General features: G+C 47.0%; 1 protein-coding gene across 8 annotated transcripts in view; it reads right to left on the bottom strand.

Annotated features, from left to right (window-relative positions):
- Positions 1-17,000, bottom strand: part of LOC142557411 (venom factor-like) — a 143,147-nt gene that overhangs the window by 56,058 nt on the left and 70,089 nt on the right. For all 8 annotated transcript variants that reach the window (XM_075669230.1, XM_075669223.1, XM_075669224.1 and 5 more), the window contains 7 exons: positions 13,980-14,129; positions 13,032-13,161; positions 10,297-10,350; positions 8,942-9,127; positions 6,393-6,546; positions 2,232-2,460; positions 217-426 (listed from right to left, as the gene is read on the bottom strand). In XM_075669230.1, the coding sequence (XP_075525345.1) occupies positions 217-426; positions 2,232-2,460; positions 6,393-6,546; positions 8,942-9,127; positions 10,297-10,350; positions 13,032-13,161; positions 13,980-14,129 (1,113 nt within the window). The remainder of the gene's footprint in view (positions 1-216; positions 427-2,231; positions 2,461-6,392; positions 6,547-8,941; positions 9,128-10,296; positions 10,351-13,031; positions 13,162-13,979; positions 14,130-17,000) is intronic.

Below are 17,000 nucleotides of genomic sequence, written 5' to 3'. Positions count from 1 at the left end.
ACATACATACATACATACATACATACATACAAATACATACGCATGCACGCCGGTGCACGCGCCCACACACGTGGTGTACTGACTTCTGAGCGCCCAGCTGACAACGACTGTTCCTGTAGATTGCATTGAACCACACAAACGCACATGCTTTCTCTCCAAATTTTACTCTCCCCCTCATTTTCTGTGGACAGCTTCAGTGAGGAAGTTCATGCTTACCACAACTGTTAAAGTCTTCTTAACACGGTCGGCATGGCTGGTGCTTCGGAGCTGAATTTGAATGGGCAAGGTTCCCTGACGCAGGGGAACCACGGGAAAGCTGACGCTGCCGGCGGATCTCTTTTCCACTTTTATCATCTTTACGTGTGGCAGCCGAGGATGCTTCGACGCGATGCACAAGCCCGGATCGCCGTACAAGGAGATTGTTGCCTATTCGAAGAAAGAAAATAATTCAGGAGTGTTTACAATCGACCCACACCAATTTTTTTTCATCTCTCACTTTTTCAAGCATTTGAACCTTGCAAACTAACTACGCTTACAGATATACAGCCGAAGGCGAACATGACTAAACCGGATAAGGCGAATTATTTTCTATATTGAACACGCACAACATACCGACCGCGATGCTTAAGTAAAAAATAAATCACTCATACCGAACTAAACATCGAATATATCATCCGCAATCAGCGCCATAAAGCAGCACGTATGCCACACGTGTAGTTCTCGGGGGTGTTATTGTACTTTTGTTTGTTTCTCGAATGCACGAAAGCATGCAAGAAGCGTGTCAAGGCATGATCCAATCGATGCACCGTTCTTATTGAAACTGGAAAACTGTTGGATACACGTGCCCCAATTGCTAACTACTACGCGCATTGTTTAAAAAAATTAAACTCCTTCTTCTCTTCCGTCTTTTCTTCACTGAAGACAATAAATCCGCAAATACACATGACGAATACATCCCCAAGGGCTCTTCGGATTCGGTGTAGGTGAGTATACAGAATTACCCGATATATCAGAGTATAGTATTTCGCGGATAAGTATGTTCGTTATAAGCGGGTTCGACTGTATACATACTTTATTAGCATTGCGACCTCTCCCCCCCCCCCCCCCCCCAGCGCCCACGTTACAGCTATAACACAAGCCTCACTGCTTCTTACTAAAATACTTTACATCACGGCACCTGATCTAGTTTTTAGATTCCACCGACTCCGTCAACCATGGCGGACTCGGAAGGATACAATAAATTCTAGGATTTACGTATCGAAACCACGATATCATTCTGAAGCACGCCGTAGGTGGATCATTTCAGATCAATGCCGACCACCTGGAGTTTTTCATAATGTAATTTGAGCACGTTACACGAGCTTTTGTACGTTACAAACGCAAGGCCTATTCTCACAGTTTTGACTTCTTTGCAAGAGCTTCCGTGTCAAATTGTTCGCTGTCATAAAATCTTCTCGCTACAGAGTGCTCATCAACATCATCATTTATTGTCCCTTAAGGACCACTTTCATGGTATTACATAAGGTGAAAGGGAGGGGGGGGGGCTAGTCCTAAGTGTCCACTTCGGCTGCTGCTGAAGTGCTGACTTGTTAACCTGGGGTGCCAGCGAGAAGGAAGCATGCGCCCCTAACCAGTCTATTTCTCGCTAGTACAGCTACAGCTAACCTTCGGCGACCGGAATGGACAGTTCACTAGATTGACACTTACAGAATGCCTCCCCAGCTTTTCGCAACATCCCCAACAGCCGGGCGGGATGTTTCAGCGAGTGAAAGCTATATTGTCACATGTATAGTGGTCCGAGAACATGTAAGACTGTTGGCATATCTATTTTTTTAAAAAAGCAGCACTAAACAACATGCGTTTCCAATGAGCGGGAACAGATCGAGGAACTCATGAGGCTGAATCCATCCAAGCGCATCAAGTGCATCTTGGATGGATTCCTGTCTACGCTGCATCCGGCTTGCAATGGTTTTAAGTTGCCCGACGGTGTCAAGTGGTTCACTGTCCTAGTAAATATACTAAGAGTGCAGAATACCGAGCATATAAGTGCGTGCTTTCTTTGGCGCTGGGCACCCGCCCGGCACAGTTCTTCATAGAAAGTGCTCAAAGTTCAACCGAAGGTAGCAAAGTGCCCTGGCCAAACGAGGAAACACTTTTGACTGCTGATAAACAAATTCTGGACTCAAAAGCTTAAAATGAGCCGCGATGGCATATCGAACGTCAGCGCTTACGTCCTGCGATTCCGTGTCGTAGTTGAACAGGGTTGCCACTATCTCGACTTGTTCGTTCCTGACGACCGTCGAGGGAAAGCTGACTTGGAGGAACACTTTCCGGAAAGCCACCACGTCCACAGGTTCGGCGACACAAACGCCTCCGTCAGGGGACACGGCCATTGCCTGAACAGACCACGTTGTTATACTGTGCGGCAAACTGAATGAACAGTTGTACCAGCCGTCGCCCCTGAAAAAAACGAGCGTGACGGTGAGACGAGGAGGGCGGCCAGCTGCACAAAAACAACGATGTGAGGTGGACAAAACATCAACGCTCTGCTCAATCAACCAGGCCAAGTGTTCTGCTTTCCGCAGCTGGCAAGAGCATTGTGAACACGCAAGCTATAGTCGGGCACGTCCTGAGAATTAAAAACGAGGCCCGCCCAAAATGCCCCCATTCACGTGTTTTTCACTTCCTTTTCTAAATAAAAAAATTCTGGGGTTTTGCGTGCTGAAAACTACAATATGGTTATGAGGCGCTGCTTTTCGTCAGTAGTAGAGAGCTTAGCCAGATGGAGTCTGCTCGCAGCTTAATGATATTAGTCAGTTTGAGATTAGGGACTTGACCTCGCTGTTATTGGTTGGCCCAGTTTAGGCGACTACAGCAAAGCGTAGGACGAGCCCACACCTGCTGTATCGGCCAATAACCGGAAATGAGGCACGCATATGGGTTCCGAGAAGAGGGGACGCGGGCAGCACTCACGCGTGAAGAGAAAGCGGATTAGTGGCTGCACCGTAGAAAAGGCACTATAACGGGAAACCCACTCGGAACAAAAGGGCACAAGGGCCGAGCTGAACGGGAGCGTTCGGGGAGACGAGCGTGAAGATGAAAGAAGGGGGGTGCTTGAGGTCACCGCCACCGCTAATGCCCACGCGCTCCCCAAATGTCCCGTCACGGAATTTGGGCGACGCGACCCTGCCCAGCCGCTTTGATGTTTGCCATCCGCGTGAGCCTGCTAAGGATTCCCGTGAAAATGGCGGTAGCTTTATCACTTAGCCGGCTATGGCCGAGGAATGCTTTTATGTGCTATTGCCATCGGGTCCCAATTATGGTGTTTGTATTTCAAGCGAACCGGCACACAGCAGCACGGGAAACAGATTTCTCAGTACTGGCAGGGTAGCCCGCTGTCCAGCGGATATGGAGTTAATAATCCGATTGACTGATTTCACGGAACATTCTCGGCAGCTTGTATGGCGGCCGGTTGCAGGTGAAAAGAGGGAAGACATCAGGGGTCGATATTCGCAGCCCAGCGTAGGGGAGAGGGAGGTGGCACGTGTGTTTGAGAAATCCTATCCCCTGGCGTGTTCTAAAGAGTGCCACTGTTTCCACTAATGCCGTGTGCGGCACGAAAGTGGTTGTGCTATTGGTTACAATGATGTGAACTCGCATGTGTGATTGGCTGGTTTGCGAATCCTTTGTACAACTGAGGGCTTAAAAAGTCATGTTTGGTTGTGTGAAAAAAGAGCGGAGCTTCGGGCTTGGACCCGGACAGACGCTTCGGCGTTTGAATAAAACGTCACTTCGTCGGACAACGGCTCTTCCTTCGCGCTGCCACCGTGCACTCGAATCATCGAGGGGCGCCGACTTCGGACCTTCATCACCTTCCCTCCTTGACTAGCGTTGAAGCTACGAGAGGACAAGGGAAAGGAAATTAACTATATTGCTCTGCTATGTAAATGGCAAACTAATTGGAAAACAAAATCTGGTTGTTTCAAGCTAATATTACCTTTGAGTACGGGATCAAGACCACCCAGAACATTTGCCAAGACATGCCTGTCTCATTCTTAAATTAGGGACACAAGAGGACACAAGTGTGCGGAGAAAACATCCGCTTTATTTAAACACGCCAAACTACGTGAAGTAAGGGACATGTGCGAAATCCATTGGCTGGTGCATATATGCATATTGTGTACGAGTTAGACAGCGCACATACAATTTTTTTCATCCTTAGGTTTTCACCGGCTATTTGCCGTGTGCATCTATTCGTCCGAGCGGAACGGGCAGTAAGCGTTATGCTAACGTTAACTAATACCTGTGTCACATGGCCACTTTCGATCGCGATCTGGCTCGACTCAGACTGAGTTCGATCAGGATCGAATGCTGCTACATGGTCCCTTTCGACCACAGTCTCGTACGATACGGATTCGGACAATCGTCACCCGGGTATCGCGATCGAGCATTTTCATTGTGGTCGTAGGGTTGTTGATCTTAGGCTAATGACCATATAGTTCTGAGAGTTGCAGACGATCAGCAGATGATAGTAGCCTTACCCGTTGGTTCGTTGCGAAAAATAAATAGCTTTATAATACAACCTTTCCAACTTATCAGACAAGTTTGATAAGTGCTTTGGACACACTAAAGGCAACTCGTGCGCTTGAAGTTACCCAAACTAGATCCGAATCATTGGACTCCGCAGCAGCGATTAAGAAGTGCGACTACCAGGTTCGGGCCCGATCACGATAAAAGTGACTATGTGATACTAGTAAAACGTTTTAATCATTCAACCAATCAATCAGCTTTATTAGTTGAACGCATAAAATGACCACACAATAATTGAACCGATAGCCATGAGGCTAGTTTCTGTTACAAAGAAAACTGCATCTACAGCTGGGTTACAGGGACAAACGTAAAAAAAAAACGAGGAAGAAAGAAACTGGGCGCTGCTGACTGAAGTAGACGGTTTTCCGCCGGTCTTGTCAGTCTCCACCCCCCCAGCAGCAGGTGCTTTGCATGCTGCAGTGAGCAAACATCTCGCTCTCGCTTGTAGTCAGAGCGACGTCCTAGCAGTTCGAGCGCAACGCTAAACTTTGCTATCGCTGTCACTGCTTGGCCCTATGGGCGAGACTGAACGAAACCGAAATTCTTTTTTGCCTGATGCACGAAAGTTCAAAGTTCTAAATCAGGCTAAACGAGCGCATCCCCTGTGGTTCTCTTTTCTGACCTTGCTTTCTTTGGTACAAATCCGCCCAGCACCCGACCGAGATGGGTGAGTAACAAGATGACAGTGTGGTGCTTGAGGGTGCTCGGATCCGCGATACGTAGGATGCGTAATGCCTGGTTGGAGACGACGCCACGTTAGATGGCTTTGATGGCCAGACCGGCCATCAAAGCCATCGAACGTGGTGTCGTCTCCGTCAAGCAGGTCCGCGTAGCAGCCACCATGTACTCCCCCTCGGCCCCTACGTGGGGGTCGCCTGCTATGCCCTAAGCGCGTCCTGCAGGACCATGATAATGTTTTCCAGTACAGATCAAATAATCAAATACACGCTGCCCGAGACTTTGGTAGCACAACATACACTCTCTTTAAATCCGAGTTTGTCGTTCTTAGCACGTTAGCATAATTTAATTATTTGAGGGCAAGGCACACCGTTGCTGGTCGCGGTGCTAATCTGCAAAATCATATAGTGGAAACGGTGTGCTGGCGTATCTTGTTTACGATACGATTATTCGCTAGCATAAAGGACAGATAGAACGTTACGCAGTTTGCTTCAGTTAACTTAAAATAATATGGGCCTCCTGAAAACGCAATGCTCCTGCTTTCATTCTCTTTGGAGTTGGTAGAGGTTCTTTTTCTTGTCATTCACTTTCGATTTATTAGTATGTAAATCAAGAGTGGACACTCCATTTACCTCCAAAAAGATTTACGTTCAATTTTTTTTGTCCCCTATCTTAGCCAGTATTATAGAGAGATGTGGGCGGTGGACCCAAATAAAAAAAATTGTTTTCGAGTGACGTCACGAACGCTGCTTCTCATCGTGCTAGTATTTGAACATGGCCGGCCACGATGACGTCACTGCCTCAGATCCCGTGCATATTCCTAGTTTTCCTGGTTGAAGGCAACACATTTTCAATTATCACTGTTATCTGCAGGTCGCTCAGCGCAAGACGTGCTTGTGGTATGCGGTTTCTCTTTTTTTTCGCTCAGCTTCTCGACGTGCCACTATACCAAGGTGGCGGCCGCGATGACGTCGTTCACGATGGCGTCTTTGAAAAGCACATTTGCTTCACTGTCTTGAGTGGCAACGATTTGACTTTGTTTTTAACTTTCGAGAGAGCCAGGGATTTGCCCGAGTTCATTTAGCACCAATTCCTATATACAAAATCTCATGCTTTGCGATTACCCTATTGTTCCTTGCACGAACAGCCATGCCTCCCGGAAGTCCTGCCTCAGCAGTTTGTCAGACAAATCTTCCTCTTCAAGACCACCCGGCACGTCGAGATGATTACTTCCACCGCGAGCCCTCGGCAGGTCGGAATTCTCCATTAACAAAGGCCCTGGAGGGAAAGCAACAAAACATTGACCATTTTCATTTACGTTGAGAGGAGTTCGCTTCCAGTCTAGACGCATCAACCGCACAACATGGTTTTAGGGCGCTAAAAAGACACACGCAAGGGAGAAACTATGTGTGTTTGTTAGTGTTTCTCCCTTCTTTTTAGCGCCATAAAATAATGTTTTCCTCATCGCACCAGCTTGGCCGAGAAGATTTATTAAGATAAACCACACTGCATTCGTTGCAATAAATCCAGTCTTGATGGTTTGAGCATCCGTCATCTCTCACGCTCAAAAATATTCTGGCTGAGGACCTCCCGAGAAAAACAGTGGCGGTGCAGAGGGACTCGCGACCGACTCTCCGGGCACTCACCGATCGCCATCGGCACGGATTCATTGAGACCCTCCTGAGAGGCCCTCCTTGCAGTGGGGGTAGCCATCTCCTTATACTGGCTGCCTTCCCACGTAGGGATCGTCGGGAACGAGGAGGCGGGTGTGCTTGCCAACGCCGCCCAGCACCCAACCGTTCCACTCACTAGAGCAGTCGCAGCATCGGACTTCTCCAGACAGCGACTAAAACAGCTGCTCGCTTCCAGCTATTTGGACAACAGGGTAGCTACCAACCGTGCCCCAAACCTCCTCCTTGAGAACGGTCTGTTGCGACAGGATTGTTCTAAACTCCTGCGCCCGCGCACGGACTCCGTGTGAACTGCGGCCAGGCTACATGCCAAGGGACGCATCGCCTAGCCGGCCTGCAGGTGGGGCGACGCCGAGACCATCAAGCACCTGCCCTGCACCTTTCTTGCATTAGCCCAGGAGCGAGTTCAATTCCCTGCCACCTACCGACGGTACGGGCTCCCGGCTGCCTCAGACACACACCTGCTCTTACCGGCCCACTGCCACCTTCCAGCATTGGCAAGCCTGCTTAAATATGTGGATACAAACGGGCTCCTAGATTGCCACTAGACATCAGCCTCCCATGGACCTCTGCCTCACTCGCCGGCCATCGCCCCTGGATGAAGCTGCCGTATGCTGTCTGGCACCTACTCCCCGTTTCCCCCTCTATCCCCTCATCTTTCATCCCCCGGGTGTACGCTGCGCCGTGCTCCCATATGGGCTGCAGAATAAGCGTCCTTTCCCTCACCCAAACCACCAAGCAGAACACACGCCTCGTGGAGGGTAGACGCAGGTGAGGCGTGTGTGAGAAACGCGTCCTAAGGGAAGCAAGGGAACTGCTGCGACGTCTTTCTCGCGTTTACGCGTTCGCCTTTTGGGTGCACTAGTGGGCACACACCATATTAATGACGTCAGCTATTTCCCTCTTCTTTCATTCTTCACGGGGGGCGACGCGTCACACGTCTGCCTGCGACGGATTTGTGCCGCATGTGTCACGTGGCTGACGCCCTGTAGTTTCGTGCAGGTAATAGGTCGAACTGTAACGCCAGCTGCAAGCACGGCACTTCAGCCAGCATGGGAGCGATGGGTAGTACTGTACATTGATTTCCGTAAACTTCGTCCTCCCGGCTTTAAATGGCTTCGTGACTTTGCAAGTAACATGATAACTTTTTAAAGAAAGCCACTGCGCTTTAAATAATAAACATTATTAGAATTGTGTTACAGCAGGATTTGAACGCAGGACCTCCAGCACGAAGGTCTCATATAGATTATGTGTGCTTGCAGAGTTATTGCCATTTGCATTAATAAAAAAGTATAGATTGCTTTCAAATTCAGACGAATTCCGGCCTGAATTTCAAAGCGAATGTCAGAAACGTACCAAAAGATGCACGTAAGGGACATGCACCTTTTGGCTAATTCTCGCCATGGTTGTGTAGCTCACTGTCTATGGCATTGTTACGCTAAACACGAGATCACGGGTGGAGTTTCGTGTTTTTATGTTGCATTTCGGTGTGGGGCCCACTGCAAGACCACTTTTGAACTGCATTTTAGGCACAGGTAAAACAATTCCAGGTGGTCAAAGCTATTGAAGTAACTCCGCTGCGGCGGCTCTCATAGGTTATGCGCTGCCTTGCGATGTTTACAGGCCATTACCCAAACTACCGTTTCTTCGCAGACAAATTGAAATCTTTTTTTTTTTGCGCTACTATTTAAAGCACTAAAGAAGGATAAAAAATGCAGCTTTAGCGTTGGTACAAACAAGGACTTCCTTGTCTTCACAAGAGGCAGCTATATGCAGCGTGGTTCCGGGTATACATATGTCCACTTTTGCTTTTAGTAGCCACTCAGCCTCTACGTCGCTCATTGCGGCACTGCAGCCGTTTCTTCAGCGCATGCCCCAATACCCTTCTTGAGTTCATTTTGGTGCGTGCGTGCGTGTGCGTGCGTGTGTGCATGTGTGGAAACAATATGCTATTGTGTTGCAACCGCGACCGGGCTACGTACCGCCGTCCTTGAATTGGAATGTGCGAGCACAGCAGTAAGCGAATGCGTCAGCGCATTCGTTGCCTTCTGGGCTGTTGAAGTGGCGCCGGATGATGTCCTCCCTAGTAGAGCAGTGCCTCCGCAGTCTGTCCGGCAACGTGCCCACATCACAACAGAGTCGCATTAACGGAGTGGTGAATCGAAACCCTGGAGAAAGAAGAGAAACCGATGACAATGTTAAGCAAAGTTTGAAGGGTTGAAATGGATAGCATGCTAGTCAGTCGGAGGTATGTCTTCTGACAAGATTATGAGGCGCAGACTTTCAACTGAGCAAAAAAGATCGCAGCAACATCAGCAATGAAAGACAAAACAATACAGGCGATGTTGGCGAATGCTCCGGTTGCTGCGCTGTTTTTCTCGGAATGTCCTCCAACCAGCTAGCCCGTCATAGCTCTATTTACAGTACACTTCGGGCGCTTTATTTCAGCCAGAAGGCTATCTTCTGAAAGTATTTTCAGTACGAAAACATTCATTTGCTTTATTTCAGTGAGAAGATTACCTGGCGCAAGCTTTCAACTGCTTACTGCTGTCCGAGCAGTCTCGTGGCACACTTTTGACAGAGATAAAGCAAGAAATATTTGCGCTGGTCTCTGTCTGTGCTTTCAATTGCCACTATGTCGTGCTACGCACTATGCCACTACGTAATGCCTTATATTTGATGATTTGTCATAGTCACCTCATTCTTGACCAATTCTCCTTTGTGGGCGCGAGCCACGGACATTCACGTCGACAAGAAAAACGTCGAGCGAGCTATTAGAGTTGCCTAAACTGCAGCTGCTTAATGTGCCCCTCCTATCGACACGGGTGAACACGTTAGTTCAAAATATAATGCTTAATTATCTCCAGCTTTGCACACATTCACGTGTATAGATTGGCTCAGCACTCATACTTTACTCAGAAGAAACGAGAAATCGACCAATACAACGTCCCGCCAACATCGTACTGGTCGCGATGGTGATAAAAGGCGGATTAATTTCTTGAAGGGATGCGACCGCCACCCGCGACGATCGTCACATATGTCCATGGCTGCTCCAAAATGTTCATTTTACTCAAACATTTCTTCATACGATGTAGCTCCTTTCTTTATTAAAATGAATAATAGGAGAGGCTGGTGCCTTTATGGTGGCACTGGATACTCCTTGTCACTTAGCAAAGGAAACAAATATGCGCAAAAAGGGACAATGTAGTAAAAAATCAGACACTGAGTGGAACCCCGGATGAATAAAAACTACAGAGTCCAGCAGTACATGAATAGCAAAGTTTTGTGCATGAGTTCAGTACACATACGCATATATAAAGTCAGACGTAGCTCTTACGTGCTTCGCGAACGTCTCTTTTGCGACGATGAGCCCTGGCAGCGCAGCTGTTTTCTGAAACAGATGAAGACAAGAAAAAAACAGTCGCCTTTGTGCAGTGTAGTACTTGCGACGATTGTTCTCAACACTACGCAAGAAAACCCGCAGGTGCGGATGCTTCAAAATACAGTAGAAATTTATGTTTATCGACAACTTATTAAACAACTACTTTGACACAGGTAAGTTAATATATCACACATATATGCATATTTTCGTGAACGTTCCGCATCTAAAACGTTACAGATAATGCAGACATGTAGGTGCAGCGGCGGTCGTGAGGTAGCTGATTTCCGTTTGAGCCAGCTCAAAATTTTCTAAATGTCACTAAATGATAGGGATATTAGGAAAGGTAATTCATAAATCGGCTGCGATTTCCTGCTGTGAAAATGTGGTGGGAAACACAGCTTCAACAGAACAGCTGTGGTTGCGTATTTGCGACCGATGTAAACATCATAGAGTGCACATTAACCCGATAGTGCCAAGGGCTTCATGTTGCAGAAAACCCGGCGTCGGACGTCGCTTCGGTAAAAATAATTTCGAACCAACATCCGAACCACGCATACCAAACCACTCTACTACCACCAAAGTTGTTCATACCTCTATTTCTTTCTTTACAAAGTTATTCCTCGGAATTTTTTCCTCGGTATTTTGATAACGGCATCCCACAAACAAATGTAATGAAAAAATAAAAAACGCCAACAGCGCTTATCTTTTATGTTAGCTCTTCTCAGACTGAAATATTAAAAGTGCGAAACAATAAGAGAAGATCGACCAACGCAAAAGGCCCGCGTTTCTACAAGAAAGCTTCCCTCCATGCATAGCGTTTGCCGCCATCGTTTCTCTGTAAAAGTTACGGTTACATAAAGTGCAGATGCCAGGAAGCATGAAAAGCAGGCAGGTGTGTGAACTTGACTGCGTTCCGCTCTTAAAGGCAAAGCTTAAGCGTCCTCCAAATCTTTTTTTTTTGCACTTTTAGCTGAAATATGGCAAATAACGAACAAAATTTTGCTATAGCGAGCGCCATGCGGTCTTTCTCTCTCTCTCTCTCTCTCTCTCAGCTACCTACTTCTTTTATAACGGTAGTTCTTGCAAAAAGGGAGATATTGCAAGCATTGCTACATAAGCAGCAATCATCCGTATTTCCAGTCAGCATCAATGTTGATTATACACGCGGTAGCGAATGGATTCCTTGAAGTGGCAGCATTGCTACCTCGAGCAGGTAATTGAAAATGCACGACCAGTCTAGTAAGCGGATGGAGTTCTCGTCTGTCAAAAGTTGCGATACGTTTTCTTGAAACGCATCTTCAACTCCACCTCGATTGGCCATTCTTAAGGATAAATCAACTTCAATTTCGAAGCAATGACATAAACTTCCGGAAGCTTCGTTGTACAGCTGCTATAAAAATCAGCAGCACTGTTCCTCAGTCGCACTAATGACAAATTTTAGACATTTATAAGTTTCTCCGTGGGTCTGTATAAAGAAAGTGTATGGATTTTACAACACTGGGTGGCATTGCTCTTGTGGCTAGAGTCATTTGAAGATGTCATGGAGAAGATTTCGTCAACACCAACAGCTCTTTGCGCACGTAAGGCAACACTGGTTTCCCGTCAGCATCGTGAAGGATAGACATGCATGCGAGCACAGGACTCGCGTCTAAAGTTTTCGCTGGTTGCTCGAGCTCAGGTGATACCTGTCTCTTGGTATCGAAGTGGTGTTGACATTTATAGCGTTATCGCCGCTTAATATGGGACTGCAAATGCAAGCTTGGTCCCCTGCAAAAGGTCGGAGGAAGATCGTGGCATGATTCAGCGCCTACACGATGAATGTGTCGTTGGCTACTGCAAAGCGAACATGGTTACATGGAGACGTCTTGACGGAAGTTGGATCTTCTTTGTCAAGTTCTCGGTCTCCAACACAAAGTGCGGGCTCCAACACAAAGTAAACCACAGAGAGAAGCAAACCAAGAAGCCGTCAAACCGTCACGCTGCCATATTGCCTCCACACTGGTGTATAGCTATCACGCGTGGTCGTTTTGGACGCCTGAAGTGCGGCCTCAAAGGCGTTATACCAGAAGGGCACACGATTGCTTACGTTTATTACTACCCCTCATTGCCCGGCATCCCAACCTTGATTCAAGAAATGTGAATGCTGTGCATACACTCGCGACGTAGCTCACGAATGCGATAAACGGCCTACTTGTAAAATGTAAGCTGTACACATTCCATCAAACAGTGACTCTGAAACAACGCAGCTGCACTTATGTGCTAAAATTAGTGTGAAACAATCGTTTGGAAACGCCGCGCAGGGACCAGGTTCAATTTCGAGGTCAGTGCAAGGAGTGCTGCAGTGAATGTGGAGCCCTTATCGTATGCTTTGCAGCCGGGACCGTTCACATAGATACATTGCTTGTAGAGCAGCACGAGTATTAGGTCGGCATATAGTCGTTCAGTGAAGGGACACTGGAGAAACAGCAGAAGCTATGCAGACGTCTGGAGGGGTACGTGACTGCCTACTAGAGTCTGCCCAAGCTTATTGCTCATATTGGCCGCAGGAAACCAGACTTACCTGACAGCTGCACAGATGTTCCGGCTTTACAAAAGTCCCCAATTATACCCCCAATAGTACTCCAACTAGTCGGTGTCAGCACATTGCACTTTAGACGAAACCGCGAGCCCCTTACATCTCTTTCTCTTACCTGAAGTGATGCCGTCCGTGGAGTCCTCAGCCGAGATTATCACGACGCCAGCGTTAGCGAGGACCTCTTCCGCCGTGACACCTCCGCCTGGGCCGCAACTTGGGTCGTGTGAGCGAAGTGCCCCAAATAGCTGCCAAACAGGGGTTTAAGACTCTGGTGACAAATTCAGTGGGCACAAAACGTTTCCGGTGCAAAGCGATTCGCCACACAGAGTGCTTGCATTCGCCGGGTAACGACTTACTTGAGGAAATTTTCATTTGGCTTTGCGCATTTCTGCTCAACCCATGTCGGTTAATCAGTTGTATTGCTTTACAAGTTGTCGATTAAGTCTTCCTAGCTCTACTTCTACCGTCTGCTAGCTATAAGTCTTGTGAAAGAGCCGTAACCAAGGTAAGCTGGATTTAATCCCGGTACCATAGCGAAATTTTTTACTTCAAGACTTCCCCATTCAGAAACCATAATGAGTTCATTCTTTAGAGCTTCGCGCTATATTTTGTCAATGATGATGCAAATGACAAGGCTATTGTAAGACGCTTAGCACTTCAGTTCTTTGTAGGGTAAGCGGACTTTGTATGGACTCTTGCTCGTCGTGCTCAATCTCACCCCTTGCACTGATTTTTTGGGGCTACGTTCTTGTGGCACCACTATACTGCAACACACTCTGCAATGCTCAGCAGTTACAGATAGGTTGTCCCATGTATAAAATTCTTTTGATTCACGTTTCTTCTAATGTTAATCTCCCCCTTCCATTTGTCATCTTTCGATTCTCATACCATCTGTAATTTAACGCCGTCACGACGACAAACGTGCTAGATGGAGCAAGCTAGTTTGGAACTAGTTGTAGATATATTTACTGCCTATTGATGACAGCTGCAAGAGACTACAATAACTAGGCCAGACTTCTATCTAGCTATCTCTGCAAGATTAGGCGTATATTTTTCAACTTGCCTTCTTTCTCGTGAGCAGGCTGGCGTCGCCGAGAAGATACGCAGCTTTGTCCACAGCGAGTAGACCGACTGTCGTGTTCTCCTTTCCTTGGACGCCAATTACTTTCTGATCACCGGGCTCCGCGCGGTCCCGGTTGATAAACAGTTTTATCTGCACAGATAACACACAGAAAAGGGATGTTCCGGATTAAGCGCTGTTTTAATGCGATTAGTATAGCTTGAGAACTCCGTGCCCTTTCAAGGGACTGTCTGTTTTCTGCCTGTCTCTTTGTCTAGGTCTCTAACCTTTTACCCGCCAGGTGATGGTTGAATCGGTAGTTCATTGCCTAATGGATACAGCATTAGGCTGCTGTGCTGAGGAAACCGGGTTCGAAACCAACCGCTGGACGAACTTCGGTCGCTGGGTAATTGCCGCTCTTCAATAAACCTTTTTGAAATTTGCCGCCACGAAGTCCGCATTCGCAGACTTCATAGCCACACCGCTAGATGGCGCAGCATGCCCACTAAGAAGAAATCATACTTTATAATCTTTAATGACGAGATGCGAATTTACGTGGTTTCCCTTCAAGAGCTACTAATACCCATAGTCAAGCCGCATAAATACTTCGGCATATACATAAACGAAGAAAACACTTACTCGAACACCCACCAAGGTAATGCGAAAATAAAGGGGAAGCGAAATGCAGTAATTCTGCTACACAGAGCATTTTGGGGCCCCAATAAATATTAGGTGGTGCGCGCAATCTGGAAAGGAGTAATGGCGTCGGCGCTAACGTTCGCAAATGTCATTCTGTGCTTAAAAGCACATAATCTTGTCGGAGTTGGACGCTAACCAAATATCGGTAGGCCGGCTTGCTTTGAGAGCCCACGGTAAACCCACAAATGGGGCCGTGCAGAATTACATCGGTTGGGCCTCTTTTGAAGCCAGACAAGCGCAGAGAAAAATTAGTTTTGATGAAAGACTCAGGAGCATGGATCAAAATAAATGGGTGGCTAAGGTGCACAAGCACATGTACTGATAAAGCGCGGACACAGAATGGAGGAAGTAGTCAAGAAAGTTGGCAGCCAAGTATAACCTGAGTGAAACTGTAACTAGACAACCGAGAAGCATCAAAAACAAAATGAGAGAAACAGAGACAGTCAACTGGATAGAAAGAATGGAGATATAAAAGACTATGGATACACACAACTGGTTGTGCCGCACTTGTTTATTATTATTATTCGTTGGTAATACGAGAACTTTTCTTCACACGCAGAATATTCGATGCATGATGGTAAGTGTCTCGAAGCGAGGTCCGCCTCGCAGATGGCGAACATTCATCATCATCATCATTTATTGGTTCTCAAGGACCCCTGGAAGGGGCATTACATAGCATTACATTGCATATTTACATTTCGTATCATGAATCTAAGGCTTTATATTGTGAAGCGCCGCAAAAAAATAAAGACCCAGCTGAGTCATGAGTTCCAAAATCTTCGATTCCGCGCTTTATTCACAGCCGACATCTCGGAGGTCTGCGCTTGCGCCACCAATTCGGAGACTAGCCCCAATATGGAGAGAGCCATCCCCAAAATCTGCTTAAAAACCTTCTTTCATACTCACGTTGTACTATGTAGGGGTAGTTTGCTATTTACTGCGTTAGACGTACTACAACGTTGCAAACTGTCCACTCAAAAGGTAACAAGACCATGGCCGCCCGCTGGAAGGGCAAGCGCTAGTGCAGTGGTCACAGCGAACGTGTGCACTAAACGGAAGCGGAACGCTAGCTCGGTTCCTGCAATCTGCGAGCCTGCAAAATAAGCAATGACTGCGGGCTTTTGTGCACAAACTCGGAGCCGGTGACGAGAGAGAAGAGAGGTACACAGTCGTTTTTGTCTGTCTCGTCGCTCGTCATTGGATCGTAGAATGCCACTAACCCACGAGAACTAGTGCTTCACTGGTTCTGCTGCCTCAGAGCGTTTTGCGTCAACTTTCGCTTCGCTTCCTCTTTCTCCTTTTCTAACTCTTTCAATCCATTTTTTTCGGACTTCTCACAGGTTAATCTCTTTGCCCTTCCGTTCTTTTTCGCTAACTCCATCTCTATCTTTCTTTCTCCCTCTGGTGACATTGATGTTAATATTGTTATGTACTGCTACAAGGACGCTTTTGAGAACCTATCGAATGCAACATCAATGCTGTGCGAATTTTGACCTTGGATTTTGACCGTTTTTCTCGAAACTGGTTCGAAGCACATAATTTTTGCTAAATGATTAGAAATTCATCAGCGCTTTGCTTCAATTCTGCGATTGGCATTCGCGTTTGAAAGTGAAGGATTAAAAGTAAATATTCAAACATTGCTTGTTAGCTCACATAATGCTTTTATCTGCCGTACAGGTAATGTCCGCCTCTTCAGGCATAACTGCTGAACAGGCCGTATCGCTTTGCATGCTTCAAACGATTTCACAGCAGTACCTGTCTTGGGCTAAATCTCCTAGTCACTTTGGTGTGCACTGGTACCGCCAGTGTCGGTCGCTGCTATCACAGAGTGCTTTGCGAAGTTTTTGTAAAGAAATAAAGAAAGACAGCCCTAGAGCCGTGGGAAGACTTGAACTCCAGAACTGAAAACAAAAAAAAAAACTATTCGAACACACAGACACTCTCCCGATTCTTCTAGCAAAAAAAAAAAAAAAACACTGCTCCTGGAACACTGCTGCTGCGCCCTAGCTAAAATGGCGGCCTCGCATCACACTCCACTGCTGATCCGTAAACCAGTGCCGATGTATACGAATATGAACTAAATCGGCTGAAAACACTGAAACATGGGGAGGGGAGGTACGAAATTGTGTGCCTACACAATTCACTACACTATCACTGAGGCGCCACCTACACGAAACATAGAAACTCGGGCTAGAAGTACTTCTTTGTTCTCGAAAGCAGGTTGTTCATAGGCATCCGCAAGTGCTTACCTCAATCGATACCGCCCAAAGTAGTGCGTGACTTACTGCGCGCATTATTTTGTCAGCTATGTCATCACTACTTTGT

Source organism: Dermacentor variabilis, chromosome 9, assembly GCF_050947875.1.
Source record: "Dermacentor variabilis isolate Ectoservices chromosome 9, ASM5094787v1, whole genome shotgun sequence".
Lineage (NCBI taxonomy): Eukaryota > Metazoa > Arthropoda > Arachnida > Ixodida > Ixodidae > Dermacentor > Dermacentor variabilis.
The sequence above is the reverse complement of the archived record's forward strand: the minus strand, read 5'-3'. Positions and strand labels throughout refer to the sequence as shown.